The sequence below is a fragment of the Pristis pectinata genome, chromosome 19 (genome assembly GCF_009764475.1).
Source record: "Pristis pectinata isolate sPriPec2 chromosome 19, sPriPec2.1.pri, whole genome shotgun sequence".
Classification (NCBI taxonomy): domain Eukaryota; kingdom Metazoa; phylum Chordata; class Chondrichthyes; order Rhinopristiformes; family Pristidae; genus Pristis; species Pristis pectinata.
The window spans coordinates 10,543,815-10,566,750 of NC_067423.1; the positions used below are offsets into that span (position 1 = coordinate 10,543,815).

A 22,936-nucleotide genomic window follows, 5' to 3' on the forward strand; every position below is an offset into this window, starting at 1 on the left:
ATAGTAACCACCTATACTATTCCTATTGGCCTGCATTAGCCTTCCATGCATCGCTATTCAAGTGTGTGTAGGGATGTCTCTTAAATGCTGTGACTGTATCTGCCTCCACCATCTCCTCTGGCAGTGCGTTCAGATATCAACCACGCTCTGCATGAAAAACTATCCCCTCTGATCCTCTCCACACCTCCTACCTCTCACCTTAAAACTACACCCTCATGTTTTAGTTGTCATATTGACAACAAATAGTTGCAGACCCAGCACTGATTCCTCTGGGAATCTACAAGTTACAACTTGCCAGCCTGAAAATTATCAGTTTATCCTGACTGTTTTCTGTTAGCTTCATTTATAGTAATATATTCCTCACAATCCTAACAGATGGTGTGAAAGTTGTTGAACTGTTACAGTCTTTGAAAGGCGACGGTTGTGTACAATTGGATTCCCCGCCAGGATGCATCAGAGAGCAGTAAAGACTCAATGGTGCTGATGATCTGAAGTCACACCTGGGTCTGTCCAAGGAAGGGCAGACGATTTCCTTCCCTGCAGGACGTCTGTGAACCAGGCATTTATTTTTCCCAAGCACAATCCGGTTGGTTCATGGTCACCAGAACTAAAACAAATACCGACAAGAAATAGCAGAAAAAGCCCCTTGTGTCTGCTCCATGATTCAGTGAATTATGGCTGATCTTCCACCTCGATACTATTTTCCTGTCTTCTACTCACATCTCTTGATCCCTCCAACGTCCAGAAACGTATAGCTCTCAGTTTTTCATGCAATCAATGACTGAACCTCCCCCACCCTCCAAGGAAGAGAATTCCAAAGATTAACCACCCTTTGAGTTAAGGGCTTTCTCCTCAGTTCAGCTCCAAATGGCCTACCCCTTAATCTGTTGACTCCTGGATCTAGACTCCAGCGGAAGTATCCTCCGTATATCCATCCTGTCACTTTGTACGTTTCAATGCTGGAAACTACCAAAAAGAAAGCAGCGGAGGAGTGGGTGAGGAGGGGGAGGTGGAGGGTTATGATTGTTGGGAAGGTCTTTCTTGAGCTCTGTGTCCTCGGGTAAGAGACTGAATGGGATTGAGAAACATGTTTGTAGACATCTGAACCATAGTTGCAGCACTGGGTAGAAAGAAATCACTGCAAAGGAGATTGGTTAAATATCTTTCATTTAATGTCAGTCACATCTTCCAGAACCTTGAGTGCTTCGGGTTTCTTGAGCAGTTGGCTTGCTAGTGTTCCTGTGTTATCTGGAGAATCAGTCAGCCCAGTGTCGACTAGTAGCCTTATACACTTGGCATGCTGACCTGCACAGGCCATGTGTAAAGCTGTAAGAGAAAGAACTTACAATTATGTTGTTTCTTATCTTAGGACAGCCGGTTATTTTGAAGTGTAGTCACTTTAGGAGACGCAACAGCCAATTCCTGAACAGCAACTCCCATACCATAAACAATGCTGACCAGACAATTGTTTCACTGATGTTGGTTGAGGAATAAATATTTCCAGGAACACTAGCAAAAGTCCCCAGCACTTCTTCAAACCTTTTACCTTTTACAAGCATCCAAGAAAGTAGACAGACCATGGTTCAACAAATCTTCTGAAAGGCAGCACATCCGACAATACAAATCTGCCTCAGTACTTCATCAAACTGTCTAAATTCACTGCTTGAGATTCTGGAAGTGAAACTTGAATCTACAATGTTTTGACTCAGACATGTGTGAACTAACAACCAAGTCACCGATGACACTTTGCACGATCAGAAACATATTTAAACTACTCAACACAAAAATGTAAACACTGCTTTCTTTTCTGACTCCTATTTTTGCATTCACGTTTTATTTTTCTTATATATTTCAACTTTTATTCTTCCTTGAGCTGACTTTTTTTAAAGTTATTAAATGTGCAGTCACTTCCAAGAGAAAGGCAGACAGCATAGTTCTTTCCAATCCTTCCATGTATCACTCTTAGACCTGCCACTTTTCTATCGGAGATTGACATCCCACTGCCTTTGCTTCCTTGGTCCCCATGGTTGGGCCAAGGAGGCATCAGCCAAAGAGATGGAGAAATACCATCATTGCTGAGTGTGCACAGACCGCCAAGTTGATTGCAAGGAGAGGCAAATCAACACGAGTGTCCTTTCCAAGCCAGCATCGCCAGAATTAAATCTGATCACACTCAACCTGCTCTATTGAGTGGGTCGCATTGTCCATCACATGCCCGATACCACACTCCCAAAACAAGCACTGCACTCTGAGCTCTGTCACATGAAGAGGTTTCCCAGAGGAGAAAAGAAAATGCTTCAAGGACATTATCACTGTTTCCTTGGAAAATTCAGAATTAGAATCAGATTTATTATCACTGATTCATATGATGTGAAATTTGTTGTTTTGTGGCAGCATTACAGTGTGAAAACATAAAATTACTATAAATTACAAAAATAAATTAATAGTGCAAAAAGAAAAGGAATAACCAGGTAGTGTTCATGGACCATTCAGAAATCTGATGGCGGAGGGGAAGAAGCTGTTCTTGAATCATTGAGTGTGGATCTTTGGGATCCTGTAAACTCCTCTCCAATGGTAGTAATGAGAAGAGGGCATTTCCCGGATGGTGAGGGTCCTTAGTGATGGATGCATTATGTCTTTGCACTCTACTGCTGCTGCTGCAAAACAACACATTTCACATCATACAAGTCAGTGATAATAAATCTGATTCTGAAGATGTCCTCCATGGTGGGGACATCCTCAATGTATCATCCTCACTAACCCGTGGGGATCCCTCGCCCATAACTGCTCAAAATGGAGGAGAAGCAATTGGGAAGGCACTGATCATCCTGGGGCTACGTGACAGGAGCACGTGAAGACTATTCACAAACAGCGGAAGGAGCGTTCTTCCTCACCTACCCACTCCACACGTGGCAGAGACTGGGGACTTTGCATAGAGGTTTTCAGCCATCTCGGAACCTGCGGAACTGGAGGAAAATCATCCTTGTCTGAAAGGGCTGCCTGATGACAACTTGATGGAGGGATTGGAGTGGAGCTGAGGACTTTTTTTTCCACTCAAGTAGTGGAAACTGGAACTCAGCCTGAAAGGATGATGAAGCCAGAAACTCATCAGATTTATTAGCCAACTTGATGAGCACTCAAAGTCAACACCTATAGGGCTATGGAATGAGAGCTGGGAAGTAGGAGAAACTTAAACAGCCCTATTTCTGGACAGCATGGACATGACGAGCCAAATGGCTATCTTTTGTACCATAGGTCTCTGATCCTATGAAAGGAAGTGAGCTTAGTGAAGCCTCTGCTCACCGTGGCACAGCTATAGAGCAGCAGCCCGGGTTCAATCCTGATCTCTGGTATTGTCTGTGTTGAGTTTGCACATTTTCCTTATGATCATGCTGGTTTACTCCAGGTGCTCCGGTTTCCTCCCACATCCTGGAGATGTGCTGGTTGATAGATGAATTGGCCACTGCAAAATGCCCCAAATCTGTTGGTGAGTGGTAGAATTGAGGCAAAGGGAGATGATGGGAAAGTGAGAATAGGTTACAGAGATAATTAGTGTGGAATGGGATTACTCTGAGAGCCAGTATAGAATTGATAGGCTGAATGGGCTCCTTCTATGTTGTAAGGAAATTCAATTAATTTGTTATGTAGTTTAAGGCTTAAAAAGAACCTCCCCCCATGGTTTAAAGAGCCAGGGTGGTTGCATTTGGCTTTGGAGCCAACCTGGCTCATTAAACGATGTAGGCGAGGTCTTCTGTTGCTGCAGTGCTGGCTCTTGTGTCCCACTTCCCTTTCTCGAGCAGCTCACGAAGTTAGGTTGTCATGGAGTCGGAGGGTGGAAATTCCTGCCGACACCCTGCCAAAACAACCAAGTTCAAGGACTCCTCCTTCTCAGATCTGAGCCAGCCTTTTTTTTGTTAATGAGGAAAAAAATCTGGTTTAAATCTTATTATATCCCTTTGTTTCATCTCTTCCTGAGTGATGAATACACAAATTGGCAGTGAAATCGAATCAGGAGTCCTCTCCTTTTTAAAGAGATGCAACAATAAACTGCAAATTATAATAATAAAAAAACTTGTCTAATTGTACAATTCCTCTCTGTATGCAATCCCTCTGGAGTTCTCCCGCTGCATTGCTCACACACAACAAACACTGCTCTAAGTATTTTGAACACTGCGAACCATGGCATTGGTCACAGCTGAGTGGCCATGTGAAAAGATGAAACCAAGTAAATCCCAGCCCCCTTCCTGCCTTTCTTACCAACAATGGTCCATAGTCCTGTCAATCTAGTGATGGACAACTGATCAGTTCAGTTGGTTACCCAATAACCCAATACCCAGTTGGTTAGCATAAGGCTATTACAATTCCAGTGACCCGAGTTCAATTCCCACAGCTATCTGTAAGGAGTTTGTACGTTCTCCTTATATCTGTGTGGGTTTCCTCCGGGTGCTCCGGTTTCCTCCCACATTCCAAAGATGTATGGGTTAGGAAGTTGTGGGCATGCTATGTTGGCGCCGGAAGTGTGGCGACACTTGCCGGCTGCCCCCAGAACACCCTACGCAAAAGATGCATTTCACTGTGTGTTTCGATGTACCTGTGACTAATAAAGATATCTTATCTTATCAATAAACCATAATATTATTTTCAGTATCCAACTCCAGTCCTCTGTTATTTAGTGGCCATGAAAGTGTGCTGGTGGATACCATAGATTAGTGTGGTAAAGAAGCAGCTAAAAGGAGGACGTCAGTGTCTACACTTACTTTTGTTTAGCTTCTTAAGGAATTAAAATGAAAGATCTCACCAGAGCGACCTTTGAAATCCTTTGCATGCACGTCAGCTCCTAATGTGAGTAGCGTCTCTAGGGTGCCACTGTGCCCTTCCTTCAAAGATAAAAAAAACAAGTTTGGTTTGCCAGCAAGTCGCTTAATCTTCTGCCTGTGAGCTGTTTGTGGTAGACATTTACTCTAAAAAGCATACAAAGAGAGTTTCTAATTTTCAATAAAGCACATGTACACACCGCTATAAAATTTATGCGTAAAATTACACTACTACATTGTCAATACATTCAAAAAAACATTACAGGCAGGAGTCCATCCTTTCACCCTGTTGAACACTAATATTAGTCTCCTGCTCTCCTCACACTGACAAAGCAGTAGTCACCAGGACTCTTGTTCCTACCCTTCAGCCCATTTCTGCTTTTTCAAAGGATGTGGCAGACACGTAAACTGCTGCATATAGACCAGCATGTTCCCATTTCCCTTAACTTCATAGGCGGGCTTCCTCTTCACCGCAGGATCTTGCCGAGAGCCCGGGCTGTGTGCCTAATTAACCCTGACTTAGGAAGATGACCTCAGGGATGAGTTAGAGTGGGTGGCCAAGAAGTCCTGCCTTGGCACAGGGTATCCCATTAACCAAGGGATTACTGCAGCTTTCAGTTTAATTAAAATCTTATGTGTGGAACCTTTCTAAACGCTTCCTGAAAATCCAGGTTAACCACATAATAGGGAATTGAAATGTTAGTTTGTCAGGCACACATAAGGTAATTCTTACAAAGTTATCTTTATACAGATAACCCACCATCCAATCATATAAAAGATGTTAAATGAATATAATTATAGATCTTCACTGGTAGTTGGTTTATATATGTACCAACAGTGACCATAGCCCAGATTTTATAATTACCATTATTTTAACACAGGCTATTATCAATCTTAACTATCAACCTTAAAGAAATACCTAAGTTACTGCCCCAAATTCCAGTTGACAATGCTCTAAAAAGCCCACCTTTTGTACACGTTGACTGAAGAGAAAAGGTTTATGCTTTGGGAGCCCCTCAGTGCCAAAGCAAATGCAGGTTCTGTGAGTGTGAGGATGGTTTGTAACAGGCAGAATCTGATCCCCCTCCCACTGGGCAGAAGATACAAAAGCCTGAAAGCACGTACCACCAGGCTCAAGGACAGCTTCTACACCGCAATAACAAGACCATTTAACGGTCCCCTTGTACGATAAGATGGACTCTTGACCTCCAATCTACCTCGTCATGGCTTTGCACTTTATTGTCTGCCTGCACTACACTTTCTCTGTAACTATAACACTTTATTCTGCATTGTTATCGCTTTTCCCTCTGCACTACCTTGATGTACTGATGTGATGAAATGACCTATATGGATGGCATGCAAAACAAAGTTTTTCACTGTACTTCAGTACATATGACAATAATAAACCAATTACCAATTTACATGCAGACTAACAATTCAGCAAACAACAGGTGATGGTTTCAGAATGAAGTATTCTCTCAGTGGGATCTTCACCCACCAACCAGTGAGCTTAGCTCCTGACAAGACTGCAAACCAGACTTTTGGATTTCTCCGACCAGGAAAAATTCCCTTAAATAGCCCTGGTACGATTCCATGGCAACAAGCAGTGGGCTGTATCATGGTAAGCCAGACATCAGTACAAATCAATAATGAAAACAGATTCAGGCCAGACAATTGTAGTGAATAAGTAGAGCACACAGACAGCCACAGTGTTGTACAATGCTCAAGCACCTTGCAATCAGTCATATGGATTGGCTAACCACAGAACGGCTGCCACAGGAGGAAATTTCACCAAGGCATCCCTGTGACACAGATGGACAATGTCATTTTTAAAACAGATTCACCATAAGTTAATAAAAACAGCACAACAGCAAACCAGGAATCCCCATTTGTGTCACATTGAATGCTGCAGTCCCCTTGTATTACCGAATGTTTTTGCAACACTTTAACCAAAATGACATTTTAACGGGAAAAGAGGAATGTATTTCTGAGTGTTATAGAGGATCATCCAGTTTCAAATGGATTTTCTGTGTGTTGCTGCTCTGTAACCCAGTCAGAACAACAGTTCTCCTGCCATTGATCGCTTCACAACTGACCTTGGCTGCATAATGCAGGGCTGTTAGCTTCAGATCCGTGGCTCTCTCATTTACATTCACACCAAGCTCCACCACCAGGAAGTGAATAGCTTTGTCCTGTGCTGTTACTGCAGCTCGATGCAGCGACTGTGCCCCCAGCGCATCTGTGGCTGAGATATTGGCCTGAAATAGACAGCAGGTTTGTGGATCACCACAATGATTGAGCTGCAGAATTTCCAACCTGTCTGGTCCCCATACCAAAGAGTGCTCAGAATGTCTGCCATATAAAGCAGCTGAGGAGAATGGCAATGATGCATTTAAGGGGAAGCTAGATTACCTACTTACTTTAAGACACAGAAGGAGGCTATTCAGCCCATTGGGTCCCTGCTTGTTTCTAACAGAGCAATCCCATCAGTCCCACTCCCTGTGTTCTTATTTTCCCTGTGGACTGCAACTTGCTCTCTCTCACTTACCCATCAGCTCCCCTTTGATTTATTTGCCACTTACCTAAGGTAATTTACAGTAACCAATTAACCCACCAATACGCAGTGGGATGTGGGAGGAAACCGGAGCTCCTGCAGAAACTCGTGTGGTCACAGGGAGAACGCGCAAAGATCAGACAGGCAACGCCACCCGAGATCAGGGTCGAACCTGGGTCTCTGGAGCTTGAGGTAGCAGCAGTAACTGCTGTGCCACTCATCCATGTGGTTTTTATTACATTCACTGGGTGGGGGTGTTGCCAGCAATTGGGCTTCAAGTGAGGAAGCAAGTAAGAGTTATCCGGGCAGGCACGGTAGAGTAGTGGTTAGCTATTACAGTTCCAGTGACCCAGGTTCAATTCCCGCAGCTAAAAGTAAGGAGTTTGTACGCTCTCCTTATGTCCGCGTGGGTTTCCTCCCACATTCCAAAGACGTACTGGTTAAGAAGTTGTGGGCATGCTATGTTGGCGCCGGAAGCGTGGCGACACTTGCCGGCTGCCCCCAGAACACCCTACGCAAAAGATGCATTTCACTGTGTGTTTCCACGTACATGTGACTAATAAAGATATCTTACCTTAGAAAGATACGGCACAGAAATAAGCCCTTTAGCCCACCAAGTCAGCATCAACCATCAGCCACCTACACTATTCCTACATTAATCCCACATTCTCATCAACTTCCATTCTACCACTCATCCACATACTAAGGGCAATTTACAGTGGCCAGTTAACCTAACAACATGCGTATCTTTAAGATGTGGGAAGAAACCCATGTGGTCACAGGGAGAGCGTGCAAACTCAGCATCCATGGTCAGCACTGAACACCAGCTCTTTGACATTGTGAGGTAGCAGATCTACTGACTGCATCACTGTGCCAGCAATAAACTAGTGTGGAATCATATATAGACAAGACTGGACAAGATGGAATTTTTTTTCCCCTGATAATCCAGTGATTTCATCAGCAAAATAAGCTATAAATTCCAGATTTATTTTAATTGCTTGAATTTAAATTCCTCTGTTGCTGTGGTGGGATTTGAACATGCTGCTGGATTAATGGTCCAGACATCTGGACAATAATCCAGTATTTTAACCACCATGTCACCATACCTTTGGGGAAAAGAGAAAGGAACAACAGGAGACAAAGGGGAGGAGGGAACAGTGCAACATGCTGTTGGAGTTAGACAAAGCACTGCAGCACAGAAACAGGCCCTTCGGCCCAACTAGTCCATGCCGACCTGACCTTCTGCCTAGTTCCCATTTACCTGCACCTGAACCATATCCCTCCAAACCCCTTCCATCCATGTACCTATCCAAACCTCTCTTAAATGTTACAATTGAACCCGCATCCACCACTTCTGCTGGCAGCTTGTTCCACACTCTCACCATCCTCTGAGTGAAGAAGTTTCCCCTCAGATTCCCCTTAAATATTTCACCTTTCACCCTAAACCTATGTCCTCTAGTTCTAGTTGCACCCAACCTTAGGGGGAAAAGCCTGCATGCATTCACCCTATCTATACCCCTCATAATTTAACACTCCTCTTCACCCCCACCCCTTCCCTTCTGAGATGAATGACTTTGTGTGAATATTAAATTCACCACAGACCTATTGGGATAAGTAGAATCATAGAGTTATACATCATGGAAACAGGACCTTCGGCCCAACTTGTCCATGCCGACCAAGATGCCCATCTAAGCTAGTCCCATTTGCCTGTGTTTGGCCCGTATCCCTCTAAACCTTTCCTATCCATGTACCTGTCCAGGTGTCTTTTAAATGTTGTTACCTTAAACCTATGCCCTCAGGTTTTTGATTCCCTTTTCCTGGGAACAATGATACACCTCTGTGCTACAGGCATGATGTAACTTTACAATTGGTTTTGTCTGATTAACAGCTATCTTAAAAATGGACAGAGAATTATGCGCAATGTTGTTGCTTCAATGAACTGCACAAAATTCTTGTCAATTTTTTTTGAGCTACAAGCATTTGCTCTTAAATTAAACACCATCAACACCATACATGGATTACAGAAAATGTATGACTCAGAAGGAGGCTGTTTAACCCATTGCATCTGGTTGAAATTAATCCATTCAGCTGAATCGCACCTTCCAACACTCAGTCCGTAGCCCTGCAGGTCAGGACTTTTCCAGTACACATCCAAATTCTGTTTGAATGTGATGAGGGCTTCTGTTCTACTACCCTATCAAAAGGGTGTTCCTGACCCTTACCACTCTCTGAGTGAAAAAGATTTTCCTCATCTCCCTGCTAATCCTTCCACCAATTATTTTAAACCTATACCCCCTGGTTTTTGATTCTTTTGTTAATGGAAGTATGACTTTTCTCTTCACCTGACCTCAGCCCCTTATAATTATATACACGTCAGTTAAATCTCTCCTCAGCTTCCCTGCACCTTTGCCAGTGGCAACCAGAACCATTCATGGTACTTTCACTGTGGTCTAACTAGTTTTGTACATTACAATTCAGTTAATCCGACAAGCCTGGGACTAGCAGATTTTCTGAATTATTGTATGTTATTCTTATTAATAATCCCACATACTTTTAATCCTCACAATCTACCTTGTTGTGACCTTGCACCTTATTGTCTACTTGCACTGCACTTTCTCTGTAGCTGTGACACTTTACTCTGTACTGTTATTGTTTTTACCTGTACTACATCAATGAACTCTGTACTAACTCAATGTAACTGCACTGTGTAATGAATTGATGTGTACGATCGGTATGCAAGACAAGTTTTTCACTGTATCTCGGTACAAGTGACAATAATAAACCAATACCATTACCAAGATGTTACTTCGCAGAAGAATACATTTTCCAGTGAACCCAGTAAGTTTCAAAGAAGTGAGGGAAACAGAACCAGATGTGTTTAAAGGGAATTCAGGAACTAGGGCCCCGGAGTGTTAAAGGAACATGGGAATCAACACACTGTGAGTCAGATACCAAATCATTGTGATTTCCAAATAGTTGATCAGCGAATTATCAGAGTTCTGCTGTATACATTTCTGTCATAACCTCCTTGCTCTTACATTCAATACTTTCTTAAGTGAGCATCTGTGGGTGTTTTTAACGAGTCTGTCAACCAGTCATGCCACATTTAAGATAAATGGGAGTACAGTTTGTACGTGCCAAGGTCCTCCACACCTCACCCTATGTCTGTGCATATTTAACACACAAAATTGGTGACCAATAGAAGTTGTTAAGATTATAAAGGGGTTTGATGGGGTAAAGAGAAATATTTCCACTTGTGAGGGAGACACAACCAGAGGTCATAAATATAAAATAATCAGCAGAAAAAAACATACAAGGAGAATTCAAGAGAAGGTTCCCTTCAAGAGTTGTTAGAATGTTGAACTCTCAAAAGTGTGGTTCGTGCATGAACGTACACAGATATGCTGAAAGCCTGATATAAAAAGCCATGGGAGGAGGCTTTTCTGGAGCATAAACACAGGCCTGGTCCAGCTGGCCAATGGCCTGTTTCTGTGCTGTAAGTTCTGTGGAAAGGATAATGCATGCCAATGCTATGACAACTTTCAGCTCTGTTCCACATGCTAGAAGGGGCGAATGATGTCCTCCTGTACTTATGCTCAAGAGGTGAACTTCACAACACATCCCCACCCTGTAACCCAACAGGCCCTACATTCCAGTTAGCTGCAGTCTGGTCTCAACTCACCCTGTGCTTCTGTAACAACAGCTTTGCAATTCTGATGTGGCCATTCTGCACAGCGTCCATGAATGGTGTAACACCACAGCTGTCTTTAGCATCTGGTCCGTAACCACATCTACAAACAATTGAGAACAACATTTCAAAGCAGCAGCTCCTGATCTTCTAGTAAATAAATAAAAAGACATTCACAATGCACAATGCAGTAAGTTGTTCACACTTGTGGAATGGAAGATTACTGAGCTCAAACCAGTTTTCGAGATATTAAGGGGAACAGGGGAGATGGAGAGAAATCATTCACACTGGTAGAGACTATAGGGTTAGAGGCAGAACCTAAAGATCACAGCTATGCCTTTCAGAAGTGAAGTTGAGAAGCACTTTTACATGCAGAGGGTGGCAGAAATTTGTAAGTCTCTTTCACAAAAGCCTATTGATCCTAGGTCAACTGTTATTTTAAAATTTGAGCGATAGATTTTTGATCACGAAATGTGTTCGAGGATATGGCAAAAAGGCAGGTATCTGGAATTAAGTCACAGATCGGCCACAATCTCATTGAATGGGGAAATGGATTCAAGTGGCGAAATAGATATCTCCTCTTCCTTTGTACTAAATCAAAATACTGCAGGATGCTGAAAATATGAAATTGAAAGCGCTGGATATGTTCAGCAGGCCAGAGAGCATCTGTGGAGTTACTGCTTCAGGTCCTTGACCTTTTATCATCACTGGATTCAGGTGCTTTGACAAATTAACTCTGCTTGTCTCTCTGCAGATGCTGCCTGACCTGCTGAGTATTTCCAGCATTTTCTGCCTGATCCACGTTCCTATATCCCACCTTCTCGGGTGCTGCCAACCCTGTTGATACCTGCGACCCCAGCATTCCCGTGTATGGCAGTGCACCCGCTGGGGTGGAGCACCACCAGTGGTAGGGCTCTCTGTCAACCAAAACGTTGACTGCCTCTTTTCTCCACAGACGCTGCCTGGCCTGCTGAGTTCCTCCAGCATCATTGTGGTTTTAATCCATGATGCTGGAGGAACTTTCCACTGATAGTGAAGCAACTCACACCAGGAGATCTACACTTCTTGCTGCCTTGGTAAAGCAGCCAGCACAATCAAAGATCCCACCATCCCAGACATTATTGTCTGCCTGCGCGGCACTTTCTCTGTAGCTGTTACACTTTATTCTGCATTCTTGTTTTGCCTTGTACACCTCAATGCACTACTGTAATGAATTGATCTTATGAATGGTATGCAAGACAAGTTTTTCACTGTACCTCAGTACATGCGACAATAATAAACCAATTTACCAATGTTCTGATTTGGGCTGGTGGACAAAGCAGGTGTGAGACTAAACATCTTTAAGAGAGAGAGTCCATACCCTCCTGCATTGTTAACCATATGAACCTCATGTCTCTCAAAGTAGGATGCAGGATGCATCAGGATGCAATGCAATAACTGACCAAGCCTATCTCTCTGTACTACCAACAAGCAAAGTTGTAGGACACCACCAGCTCCAGGTTTCTGGCCAAGAAAACATCATCATACATTGTTGTTCTTCCATCACTTTCAGATCGATATTGGAAACCCCTATCCAACTTTAAGGTGGACACCACTGCCACAAGAATTGTAGTAGTTCAGGAAATCTTGTACAGACATGCTGTGCACAGGAGTCCAGACGAAGGGTCTCGACCCAAAACATTGACTGTCCATTTCCCTCCACAGATGCTGCCTGACCCGCTGAGTTCCTCCAGCATTCTGTTTTTTCGCTCCAGATTCCAGCATCTGCAGTCTCGTGTCTCGTGCAGAAAATGGCTTTGATTCTATTGGTATTAAGACTCACCCCAATTCTGACAACCTGGGAAAGGTGATAAATGGGACCTAGCCTATGACACCCCATTCCCGCGATTGAAGACGAGGAACCCTTTCACCAAATAACACTCAGGTTTGCCTATATATAATTTCTTAAACTGCACAAACAAAATAAACCTCTTCAATAGTGCTAACAGGCCTTCTGCATCTGAAGCATTTCCCATTGTTTTCAACACACAATGATCTCTTGTCAGCTCACAGGACAATGATGATACTGCCAGAGAATCACACCCAAAGCTTAGTTGTGGTGACGATGGTAACCTGCCCCTACAAGGCCACAACAGTATTAAGAAAATGCACGAAATATAGTGACCTCTTTGCCGAAATTGTACTTCAGTCATTCCATGCCTGTGATGATACAAATCTCAACACAGGTAAAAATGAGACTGAATATTTCAGATGCTTTGCCAGCAAAGTTGGAATACCTTTGACACTGGGCTGTAGACTAGGGACCAAAATGGAACAAACGGCTCTTGCAGGGCCCCCAAGGTAGGACATCAGCAACATCTGCAACTTCAGCAGCATGGCAGACAACACAGCAGCAAGAATTCAAACATTCAGCATAGCTTGTGACAGCAGGCTGCATCATGCACAGACCGAGACCCCACACCTCGGTATTACAGAGCTCGACACAGTCTTTATGCAAGGCTTAAGATAGGATGCTGCTATTAGAACCACTGTCGCTCAAGATCACACTCCAATGAAAGATTTCTTTCCTGTTTTAAAGAGGAGCTTACCTTTCCAGAAGTACGTCCACAGCCTCAGTGCACCCGTGCATGGCTGAATAATAGAAACAATATGTGGACTGAATCAACTGATGTTGTTCTTGCTATACTGTCCACAAACAACCATATCTCAAAAGGGGCATTGTGCTTGCTGAAAGGCTACTCAACAAGTACTTTTTTTAAAACTGGATTTGTCAAACATACAATATAATTTGTGTCTAAATGATTTGCCACTTTGGAAAAAGTATCACTACACAAGAACAAAGCAATATATTGTGGCCCACTTGATAGACTTGGTCTTGGAAGGCTGCGGATTCCAATCTCATTCAAGAAATTTGAGTCCCGAATCATGAATAGTACTTTCAAAGCCGTATTGAGGGGGTTCTGTTCTGTCAGAGGTATTGTCATTTGGATGAGTCATTAAACCAAAGCCTTGTCTGCCCTCTCAGATGGTCATAAAACATTAAAGAGCAGCAGTGTTTTCCCTAATCCTGGCCAATTATTATCCCTCAATCAATACCACCTAAGTAGAGTATGTGGTCATTTATCACACTGCTTTTTGCAGGATCCTACTAAAGCCTTTCCTACATTTCACCAGTAACTTTACCTCCACAGGGCCCGCAATGGAGTTCATTCTCACTTCTATACATGTAAGTGCCCAAGTTTTGAGATGAAAGCTATCAATGATTTAGATGAGGGAACTGATTATAGCATCTTTATCGTGCAAAGCTGGGGATGAGAGGGATTGTGAGCTGTAAGGAGGATACAAAGAGATGCCAATTGATTTAGACAAATTGGGTGAGTGGGCAAATGCATGGCAGATGCAGATTAACATGGATAAATGTAGTTCTAAATACAGAAAGACTGATTATTATCAGAATGGTAATAAGAGTGTAGAAAGGGAAGGTACAACAAAATCTGGGCGAGATCTTACACACCAGTCATTGCAAGTAAGCACTTCAGGGCAGCAAGGAGCTAGGAAGGCAAGTGATATGTCGGCCTTCATTGCATGAGGATTTGAGTACAAGAGCAAGAATGCTTTGCTGCAGTTATATAGGGCTTTGGTGAAGCCCTACATGGAACTTTGCACGCAGTTTTGGTCTCCCTATCTCAGGAAGGATGGTCTTGGAGGGAGTGGAGTGATTCCTGGGATGGCAGACCTGATGTATGGGAAGAGATTGGGTCAGTCAAGCCAATGTTCACTGGAGTCTAGAAGAATACCAGAGAATTTCATAGAAACCTATACAATTCTGTCAGGATTGGACAGATTAGATACAGGAAGAATGCTCTTGGTGGTTGGAGAGTCCAGAACCAGGGTCACAGACTCAGGAGAGGGGTATGCCATTTAGAACCAAGGTTGGGAGAATCTTTTTCACTCAGGCGGTGGGAAACCTGTGTAATTTCCTTCTACAGAAGGTGGTGGAGTTCAACCACCAAATGCTCTCAGGGAGAAGGTAATACACTTCTTAATGCCAAAGGGATTAAGGGATATGGGAAGAAAATGGGGCAGACTACAGAAGTGGATGATTAGCCATGATCCTTTTGAATGGTGGAGCAGATTCAAAGGGCTGAAATAACCTACCTCTGTTCCTATTTTCTATTTTTCTGTTTTCAGGGGATATGGGGCAAAGATTCGTTTATGGAATTAGGCCATTGATCAACCAGGATCCCAGTGAGGGATGGAACAACATCAAGGGGCAAGATACTCTTGTCCTCCATTGCTAGAACAAAGCATGACTTCAGGACTTGTTTTGAAAGAGATCATTTAAGCTATTGCTGGCTTTTCTACATAAAACCAACAAGGAGACTCCAGGTTTGTCAAATAAGAACTAAACAGAAATGTCCCCTTTTAAAGGCAAACAATTAATAATGAACTAAACAATAAAACAAAGGAAATTTACCTTAACTAAGAATGTCTTGTACACATGGACCTTGTGGTGCCTCCTGGCTGTGGGAGGCTGGCAGTGCACCCATGATCAGGATGGCTCACTCATGATCAGGGTGGCTCATGAACAGACAACACTAAAGGTGATACACAGGTAATTAGAGTGCTAACAGAAACATGCCGCTATTACATAAAGTAATTTTGAGTTTGACAAATTCCACTACAATTGAAATGTGCACTCAAAGCAGTGCTCTTGGCCTTTGTAACCAAGAGGATCTCTGGAAATCACATTCTGAGACTATAAAACTCAAATCATTTTACTAAGAAGGAAGATTAACGAGGAATCCCCTGACAACACTTTGCTTCCCCACACTCGTGCTCTTTGGCTGCCCAACTCAGAAGATTACAGCTCATTTGGAGCATCTGCAGCTGCATCTAAACAGTGGATGGCTACTTTGGTCAGAGCCAAGAGCAAATCCATGAGGTGATGCTCCAAATGAGCTGTAATCTTCTGAGTTGGGCAGCCAAAGAGCACGAGTGTGGGGAAGCAAAGTGTTGTCAGGGGATTCCTCGTTAATCTTCCTTCTTAGTAAAATGATTTGAGTTTTATAGTCTCAGAATGTGATTTCCAGAGATCCTCTTGGTTACAAAGGCCAAGAGCACAGCTTTGAGTGCACATTTCAATTGTAGTGGAATTTGTCAAACTCAAAATTACTTTATGTAATAGCGGCATGTTTCTGTTAGCAGGGAGCAAGGCTTGCACTGTGGGAGTAGAACTTGGGTGGAGAGAACATCGAATCATTTACACTTCTGCTTCCTTCAGCTTTGCCTTTCCTCTGCCCACTTTTAAAAAGACTGGAGTCCCTTAATCACCATTTGTTTTACCGCAGCTCATCCTCGAAGTCTTGGCCTTTATTGTGGTAATGCAACCAATACAATTAAATAATAGTAATATACATCCTTGTTGAAAGGATATGCAAAGAGTGACCATTTCTTCTGGTGGGAGGAGTTCAGAAAAAGGCAAAACCTTAAGATTAGAGGCTCAGTGGTAACATCCAGAACCGCTTTGTCCATACAAAGTGCAGTCGACACCTGGAACACTCTTCAAAACATTGGTGAGACCAGGGGGAAGTTCAAAACCCATTGACTGATACTTGGTCAGCAAAAGTATAAAGAGTTACGGAACCCGGCAGGTGGATTAAATTAGGTAAGGGATTGGTAGAATGGGCTTATGGGGCTGAATGGCCTATTTCTGTTGTTTCTGTATTAAATTAGGGACAGCATAAGTAGGTCATTCAGCCCCTCAAGCTTATTCTGCCAATCTCTTACCTCAATTTAAGTGAGTGGGAAGACTGATCCAATGCATTAGTGTAGATGGGCAAAAAGGTCAGCATGGACAAGTGGGCCGAAGGGCCCGTTTCTGTGCTGTACAACTCTATGAATACTTGTGGAGATCTACATTACAATAATATAATCTAGTAAAAGAGTGAGGTGTTGCACTTTGGGAGGTCGAATGGTAGGAGAAAGTATACAGTTAATGGTAGGTCCCTTAATAGCATTGGGGTACAGAGGGATCTTGGGGTCCAGGTCCATAGTTCACTGAAAATGGCTACGCAAATGGATAAGGTGGTAAAGAAGGCATATGGAATGCTTGCCTTCATTGGTAGGGGTGTTGAGTATAAGAGTAAGGGAGTCATGCTGCAGCTGTATAAAACTTTAGTCAGACCGCACTTGGAGTATTGTATGCAGTTTTGGTCTCCCCATTATAAGAAGGATGTGGAGACTGTGGTGGGAGTGCAGAACTCCCACCACAGTCCAGGATCCAGTCCACACACTAATCCAGGATGCTGCCTGGATTAGAACATATGAACTATAAGGAAAGGTTGGACAAACTTGGAATGTTCTCCCTAGGCTGTGGGGAGACCTGATAGAAGTTTTTAAAATTATGAGAGCCATAGATAGGGTAGACAGTTGGAATCTTTTCCCCAAGGTAGAAATGTTAAACACCAGAGGACATGCTTTTGAAGTTAGAGGGGGGAAGTTTAAAGGTGATGTGAGTGGCAGGTTTTTTTTAAACACAGAGAGTGGTAGGTGCTTGGAATAGGTTACTAGGGGTAGTGGTGGAAGCAGGCAGTTTGGTGGAGCTTAAGAGGCTTTTAGATGAATATGAAGGGAATGGAGGGATATGGATGATACACAGGAGGACATTTAGTATAAATTGGCATCAAGATTGGTACAACATTGTGGGCCAAATGGCCTGTCTAGCGCTCTACTGTTCTATGTTCTATATTTAAAACCCCCATAATACACCCCAGTTCACATCACCTGCAGTGTGTAAGGGGGTCCTCTTCACCTTGCTCTCCACATCCCAGATACCTGGGCTGACTTTGAGAAGAAACTGGATAATTTCTGGATTGCCCTCACGGCAAGCGATGTGGAAACAGTTCCAACCATCCTTGTTTTTCAGGGTCAGGTTTGCTCCAGAATCAATCAGGTCTTTAATCACCTCGAGGTTCTTTCTTGTGCAAGCCATCATCAGTGGTGTCCTGCAAGGTGAAAAGAAAAATTACCTTGTGCACTTGAAAGACTTCCCTCTCTCTCAACCATCACAGATCAATGGGTAAGTGTAACACTTGGCACAATACAATGTTGACTTCAACTTATGTAACTCCATCTCAGGTAACAAAACATTCCAATGTGCTTCACAGACTTTATTCTCCAACTTTTTGAAAATACTGAAGACAAAAGAAAAAACCTTCCCTCTTCTACCTATCACCTCTCAGCTTCGTACATCACTCCGTTTCATCCCCCCCTCCCCCAACCACCTACCTTTCCCCCTCACCTGGACTCGCCCATCACCTGCCAGCCTGTGCTCCTCCCCCTCCCCCGATCTTCTTATTCTGGCTTCTGCCCTCTTCCTTTCCAGTCCTGATGAAGGGTCTTGACCCGAAACGTTGACTGTGTATTTCCCTCCATGGATGCTGCCTGACCTGCTGAGTTCCTCCAGCATTTTGTGTGTGTCATTGAGACAAAAGACAGTGTACATGCTAGAATCTAGAAGAAAAACAGAACCTGGAAGAACTCAATGGACCAAGCAACATCTGTGGAGGCAAAAGGTGTAAGTTGACGCTCTGGAGTAGAGACTCTGCATCAGGACCTACTGATGTCGGGTCTTGACCCGGAATGTTGGCTTACATCTTTTCTCTCCACAGATGCTGCTTGATCCCCTGAGTTCTTCCAATGTTCTGTTTTTTTGTTTTCTAAGCACTGTTCATGTTTGATTGTTCTCATTGGGGGGGTCTACACCACACAGTGACAGACAGATACAGCACAGAAACAGGCCCTTTGGCCCCCTGAGTCCACACTGACCATCAACCACCCAGTTACACTAATCATACATGAACCCCATTTTTTATTTTCCCCACAATCCCATCAACTCCCCACAGATTCTACCACCCAGCTGAAGACCAGGGGCAATTTGCAGTGGCCAATTAACCTACCAACCTGCACGCCTTTGAGATGTGGGAGGAAACCGGAGCACCCAGGTAGAATCCACGAGATCACGGGAAGAACATGCAAACTCTACATGGTTGGTATCTAAAGTCGGAATCGAACCTGGCACTGAGGCAGCGACTCTACATGCTGCACCAGTGTGCCTTGCCACATATTCTGAAGAAATATTCCAGAAAGCTCTCTGTCAACTGGATTGCTTTGTTGGCAGTTTCCAGTGACTGTAGTGTTTTGTGTTTTTTGTCAAAGTTGCACTAGAGCACCACCTAGTGTCTGCCTATTCTAAGCACAGGGAGCAAAAACAAACTGCTGGTGAAACTCAGTGGGTCAGGCAGCCTCTCAAGTTCAAGTTTCAAGTTCAAACTTATTGTCATGTGTGTACATACCCAGGGTAGAAATGCCATGAAAATTATTGGTATTGGTTTATTATTGTCACTTGTACCAAGGTACAGTGAAAAACTTGTCTTGCATACCGTTCGTACAGATCAATTCATTACACAGTGCATTGAGGTAGTACAGGGTAAAAACAATAACAGAATACAGAGTAAAGTGTCACAGCTACAGGGAAGTGCATTGAGGGTAGACAATAAGGTGCAAGGTCACAACAAGGTAGATTGTGAGGTCTAGAGTCATCTCATTCAATGGTCTTATCACCGTGGGATAGAAGCTGTCCTTGAGCCTGGTGGTACGTGCCCTCAGGCTCCTGTATCTTCTGCCTGATGGGAGAGGAGAGAAGAGAGAATGACCCGGGTGGGTGGGGTCTTTGATTATGCTGGCTGCTTCACCTTGCAGCAGCAGCAGCAGCAGCATAGTACGTAAGATATTTGTTTATTAGTCACATGTACACAGAAACACACAGTGAAATGCATCTTTTTGCGTTACTGAGAATGTGCTGGGGGCAGCCCGCAAGTGTCGCCACTCTTCCGGTGCCAACATAGCATGCCCACAGCTCCTAACCCGTACGTCTTTGGAATGTGGGAGGAAACCAGAGCACCCAGAGGAAACCTATGCAGACACGGGGAGAACGTACAAACTCCTTACAGACAATGGCCAGAATTGAACCCGGGTCACTGGCGCTGTAATAGCGTTATGCTAACCACTACACTATCGTGCCTGCAGAAGGAATAGTGCCAGCCTGGAGCTCCAGAGAAGGAATGAAGATTTCAATGGGAGGAAGGGAATTTTAAATGAGATATTGACGGGCCCAGATCCAAAATGGATCATTCAGAAAAAGGCTAACGGGTGTGTATTTATACAGGATATTTCACACAATCCGGAGGCCCCCCTTAGAAGCCGCTTACAACACATGGAATATTTTTGGAATGGAACCCCTGTTAAGATAGAAGTCTTGGTATATCGCAAACTGCCAAAAACAGCAACAAAGTATTTTTATTTCCTTTTGAGGATGTGTGGGCAGCATTGGCATTTATTGTTCCCAAACTAAGGTGGCAGGTGAAATTCAACCACACTGGTGGATCTGGACATATAGGCCAATTCAGAATGGCAGATTCCTTCTCTTAATCAAATGGATTTTTACAACAATCTGCCTGTTTCATGGTCACCATTGCTGATAGTGTATTTTTTAATTGCAGCTATATTTAATTAAGTAAACTTAACATCCCCCACTACTATGGAGAGATTCAGTAGACCAGATCTCTGGTTGCTTGTCCAGTAACTTAATCACTACACTACGTTACCAGATCAACTGAGGATAAGCAGTGACTGGGTCACTGGGAAAAATCACCTGCTATTCCTTGCCATGGGATCTTTTGCACCCAGCAGGAAGTGTAGAAAGTAGGGTGTTATATCCACCTGGGGAGTGAAAACAGCTAATAATACAGGAAAACTTCCACAAGAGGCAGAGCAAATGAGACTTAGATAAGGCACAAGAACACAAGAAACTAGCAGCAGGAGTAAGCCACCAACTCCCTCAAGCCTGCCCCACCATTCAATATGATCATGGCTGATATGCCCCAGACCTCATCGTGCAAATATTTCTCTCTCACCATCTTAAATACACCTAATGATCTGGCCTCCACCATCCTCAGAAGCAGAGAATCTCAGAGATTCACTGAGAGAAGAAATTTCTATGTACTTCAGTTTTAAATGACCAGCCCCTCATAGAACATAGAATGTTACAGCACAGTACAGGCCCTTTGGCCCACAGTGTCGTGCCGACATTTTACCCTGCTCTAATATCTGTCTAACCCTTCCCTCCCACATAGCCTTCCATTTTTCTATCATTTATGTGGCACATCTTGTTATCTTGCAACTATGTCCCTTTGTCTGAGATTCTCCCACTAGGGAAAACATCTCAACATCAGTCCAAATATAGGGTCTCGTTCTGAAACATTGAATGTCCATTTCCCTCCATAGATGCTGCCTGACTTGCTGAGTTCCTCCAGCATTTTGTTTGTTGCTCCAGATTCCAGCATCTGCAGTCTCCTAACATAGAAAATAGAACATTACAGCACAGTACAGGCTCCTCAGCCCACAACGTTGTGCCTACATTTTACCCTGCTCTAAGATCTATCTAACCCTTCCCTCCTACATAGCCCCCCCATTTCCCTATCATTCATATGGCTATTTAAGAGTCTCTTAAATATCCCTAATATATCTGCCCCCATAATCTCTGCCGGCAGTGCATTCCACACACCCACCATTCTGTGTAAAAAACTTACCCCTGACATCCCCCTTATATCTTCCTCCAATCACCTTAAAATTATGTCCCCTCGTGTTAGCCATTGTCGCCCTGGGAAAAAGTCTCTGACTGTCCACTTGATCTATGCCTTTTATCATCTTGTACACCTCTATCAAATCACCTCTCATCCTCCTTCTCTCCAAAGAGAAAAGCCCTAGCTCACTCATCCTATCCTCATAAGACATGTTCTCCAATCCAGGCAGCATCTTGGTAAATCTCCTCTTCACCCTCTCTAAAGCTTCCACATCCATCCTATAATGAGGTGACCAGAACCGAACACCATACTCCAAGTGTGGTCTAACCAGAGTTCTACAGAGCTGCAACATCACCTCACGGCTTTTGAGTCTCAACACCTACCTTGCCCTCTTAGGATCTTATGTTTGAATATAAGGTCACCCCTCATTCTTCTAAACTTCAAGGAATACAGACCCAAACCATCCAGCCTCTCTTGATAGGCCAGAAGGTACACCTATAGCTCCTCTAGAAGCACATTGTCAAACAGTGGCGCCCTCACCAGTCAGCTTTCTTCAAAGCGTCCACCCTGGCACCTCTTGCAATCAGGTACCTCAGGCACTCTCTGTGACCCATGGACGCTGCCTCATGCAAGGCTCGCTTGTAATCGCTGTTCATCAGCTCCACATCAGCTCCAAGCTCCTCCACCAGGTACTTCAGGATCTCCAGGTGTCCACGCCTGGCTGCATAATGTAGCGCGGTGTCACCCGAGCGCCCAAAGTGCCCCTTTACCATGGCAGTCCTGACACTCTCACACTTGCACACTTCTTCTTTAAGGAGGTGAAGGTTCCCTTCTTGGATCAGTCTGAGGAGGTGCTTGACTTGGTCCTCCTGGGCCATCCTACCGAATAGTTTTAAGTAAATATATGTTCAGATTAAACAAAAAGCTGCTAAAAAGAGTATTTAATGTCTTGCAAAGACAGTAAACCAATTCATTTGCTGCTTCAACGGATTCTCATTCTGATGGGCTATTATGTGAAACCTTGCCTCTCCTGAGGTTCATTGATTCCTCCCGTGGAGTTGGGACCCCTTGGTACCTGATCCCGGAGGGCAATACTCATGTCTTAACACTCGGCACAGGGAGATTCATAACAGGCAACCTTCTGCTGACTGCCTCAATCCAACATCACATGCTCTTGGATTTCAGCTCCTCCTCCAGACTCCCGGTGACCGACCACAATCTTGCCCAGGATTAA

General features: G+C 43.8%; 1 protein-coding gene across 2 annotated transcripts; it reads right to left on the reverse strand.

The window, feature by feature from the left end:
- Positions 1-1,154: 1,154 nt before the first annotated feature.
- ankrd16 (ankyrin repeat domain 16) lies at positions 1,155-22,841 on the reverse strand. 2 transcript variants are annotated; one of them, XM_052033927.1, is made up of 7 exons: positions 22,243-22,841; positions 17,843-18,063; positions 13,645-13,687; positions 11,051-11,159; positions 6,911-7,072; positions 4,799-4,877; positions 1,155-1,326 (listed from the first exon to the last, which is right to left on the reverse strand). In XM_052033927.1, exons 1-7 carry the CDS (start codon positions 22,578-22,580, stop codon positions 1,166-1,168), a joined length of 1,113 nt encoding a protein of 370 aa, XP_051889887.1. In that variant the 5' UTR covers positions 22,581-22,841; the 3' UTR covers positions 1,155-1,165. The 2 variants fall into 2 exon arrangements, with proteins under 2 accessions (XP_051889887.1, XP_051889886.1); XM_052033926.1 differs by lacking the exon at positions 1,155-1,326 and adding an exon at positions 3,274-3,481.
- Between the last annotated feature and the right edge of the window lie 95 nt (positions 22,842-22,936).

Coding starts and splice junctions, on each gene's coding strand:
- ankrd16 (XM_052033926.1), bottom strand. CDS start 22,580: ATGGCCCAGGAGGACCAAGTCAAGCACCTCCTCAGACTGATCCAAGAA. Junction 18,064..22,242: donor GCTTTGAAGAAAGCTGACTG/GTGAGGGCGCCA, acceptor TTCACCTTGCAG/GACACCACTGATGATGGCTT. Junction 11,160..13,644: donor GTGGACGTACTTCTGGAAAG/GTAAGCTCCTCT, acceptor AATTGTTTGTAG/ATGTGGTTACGGACCAGATG.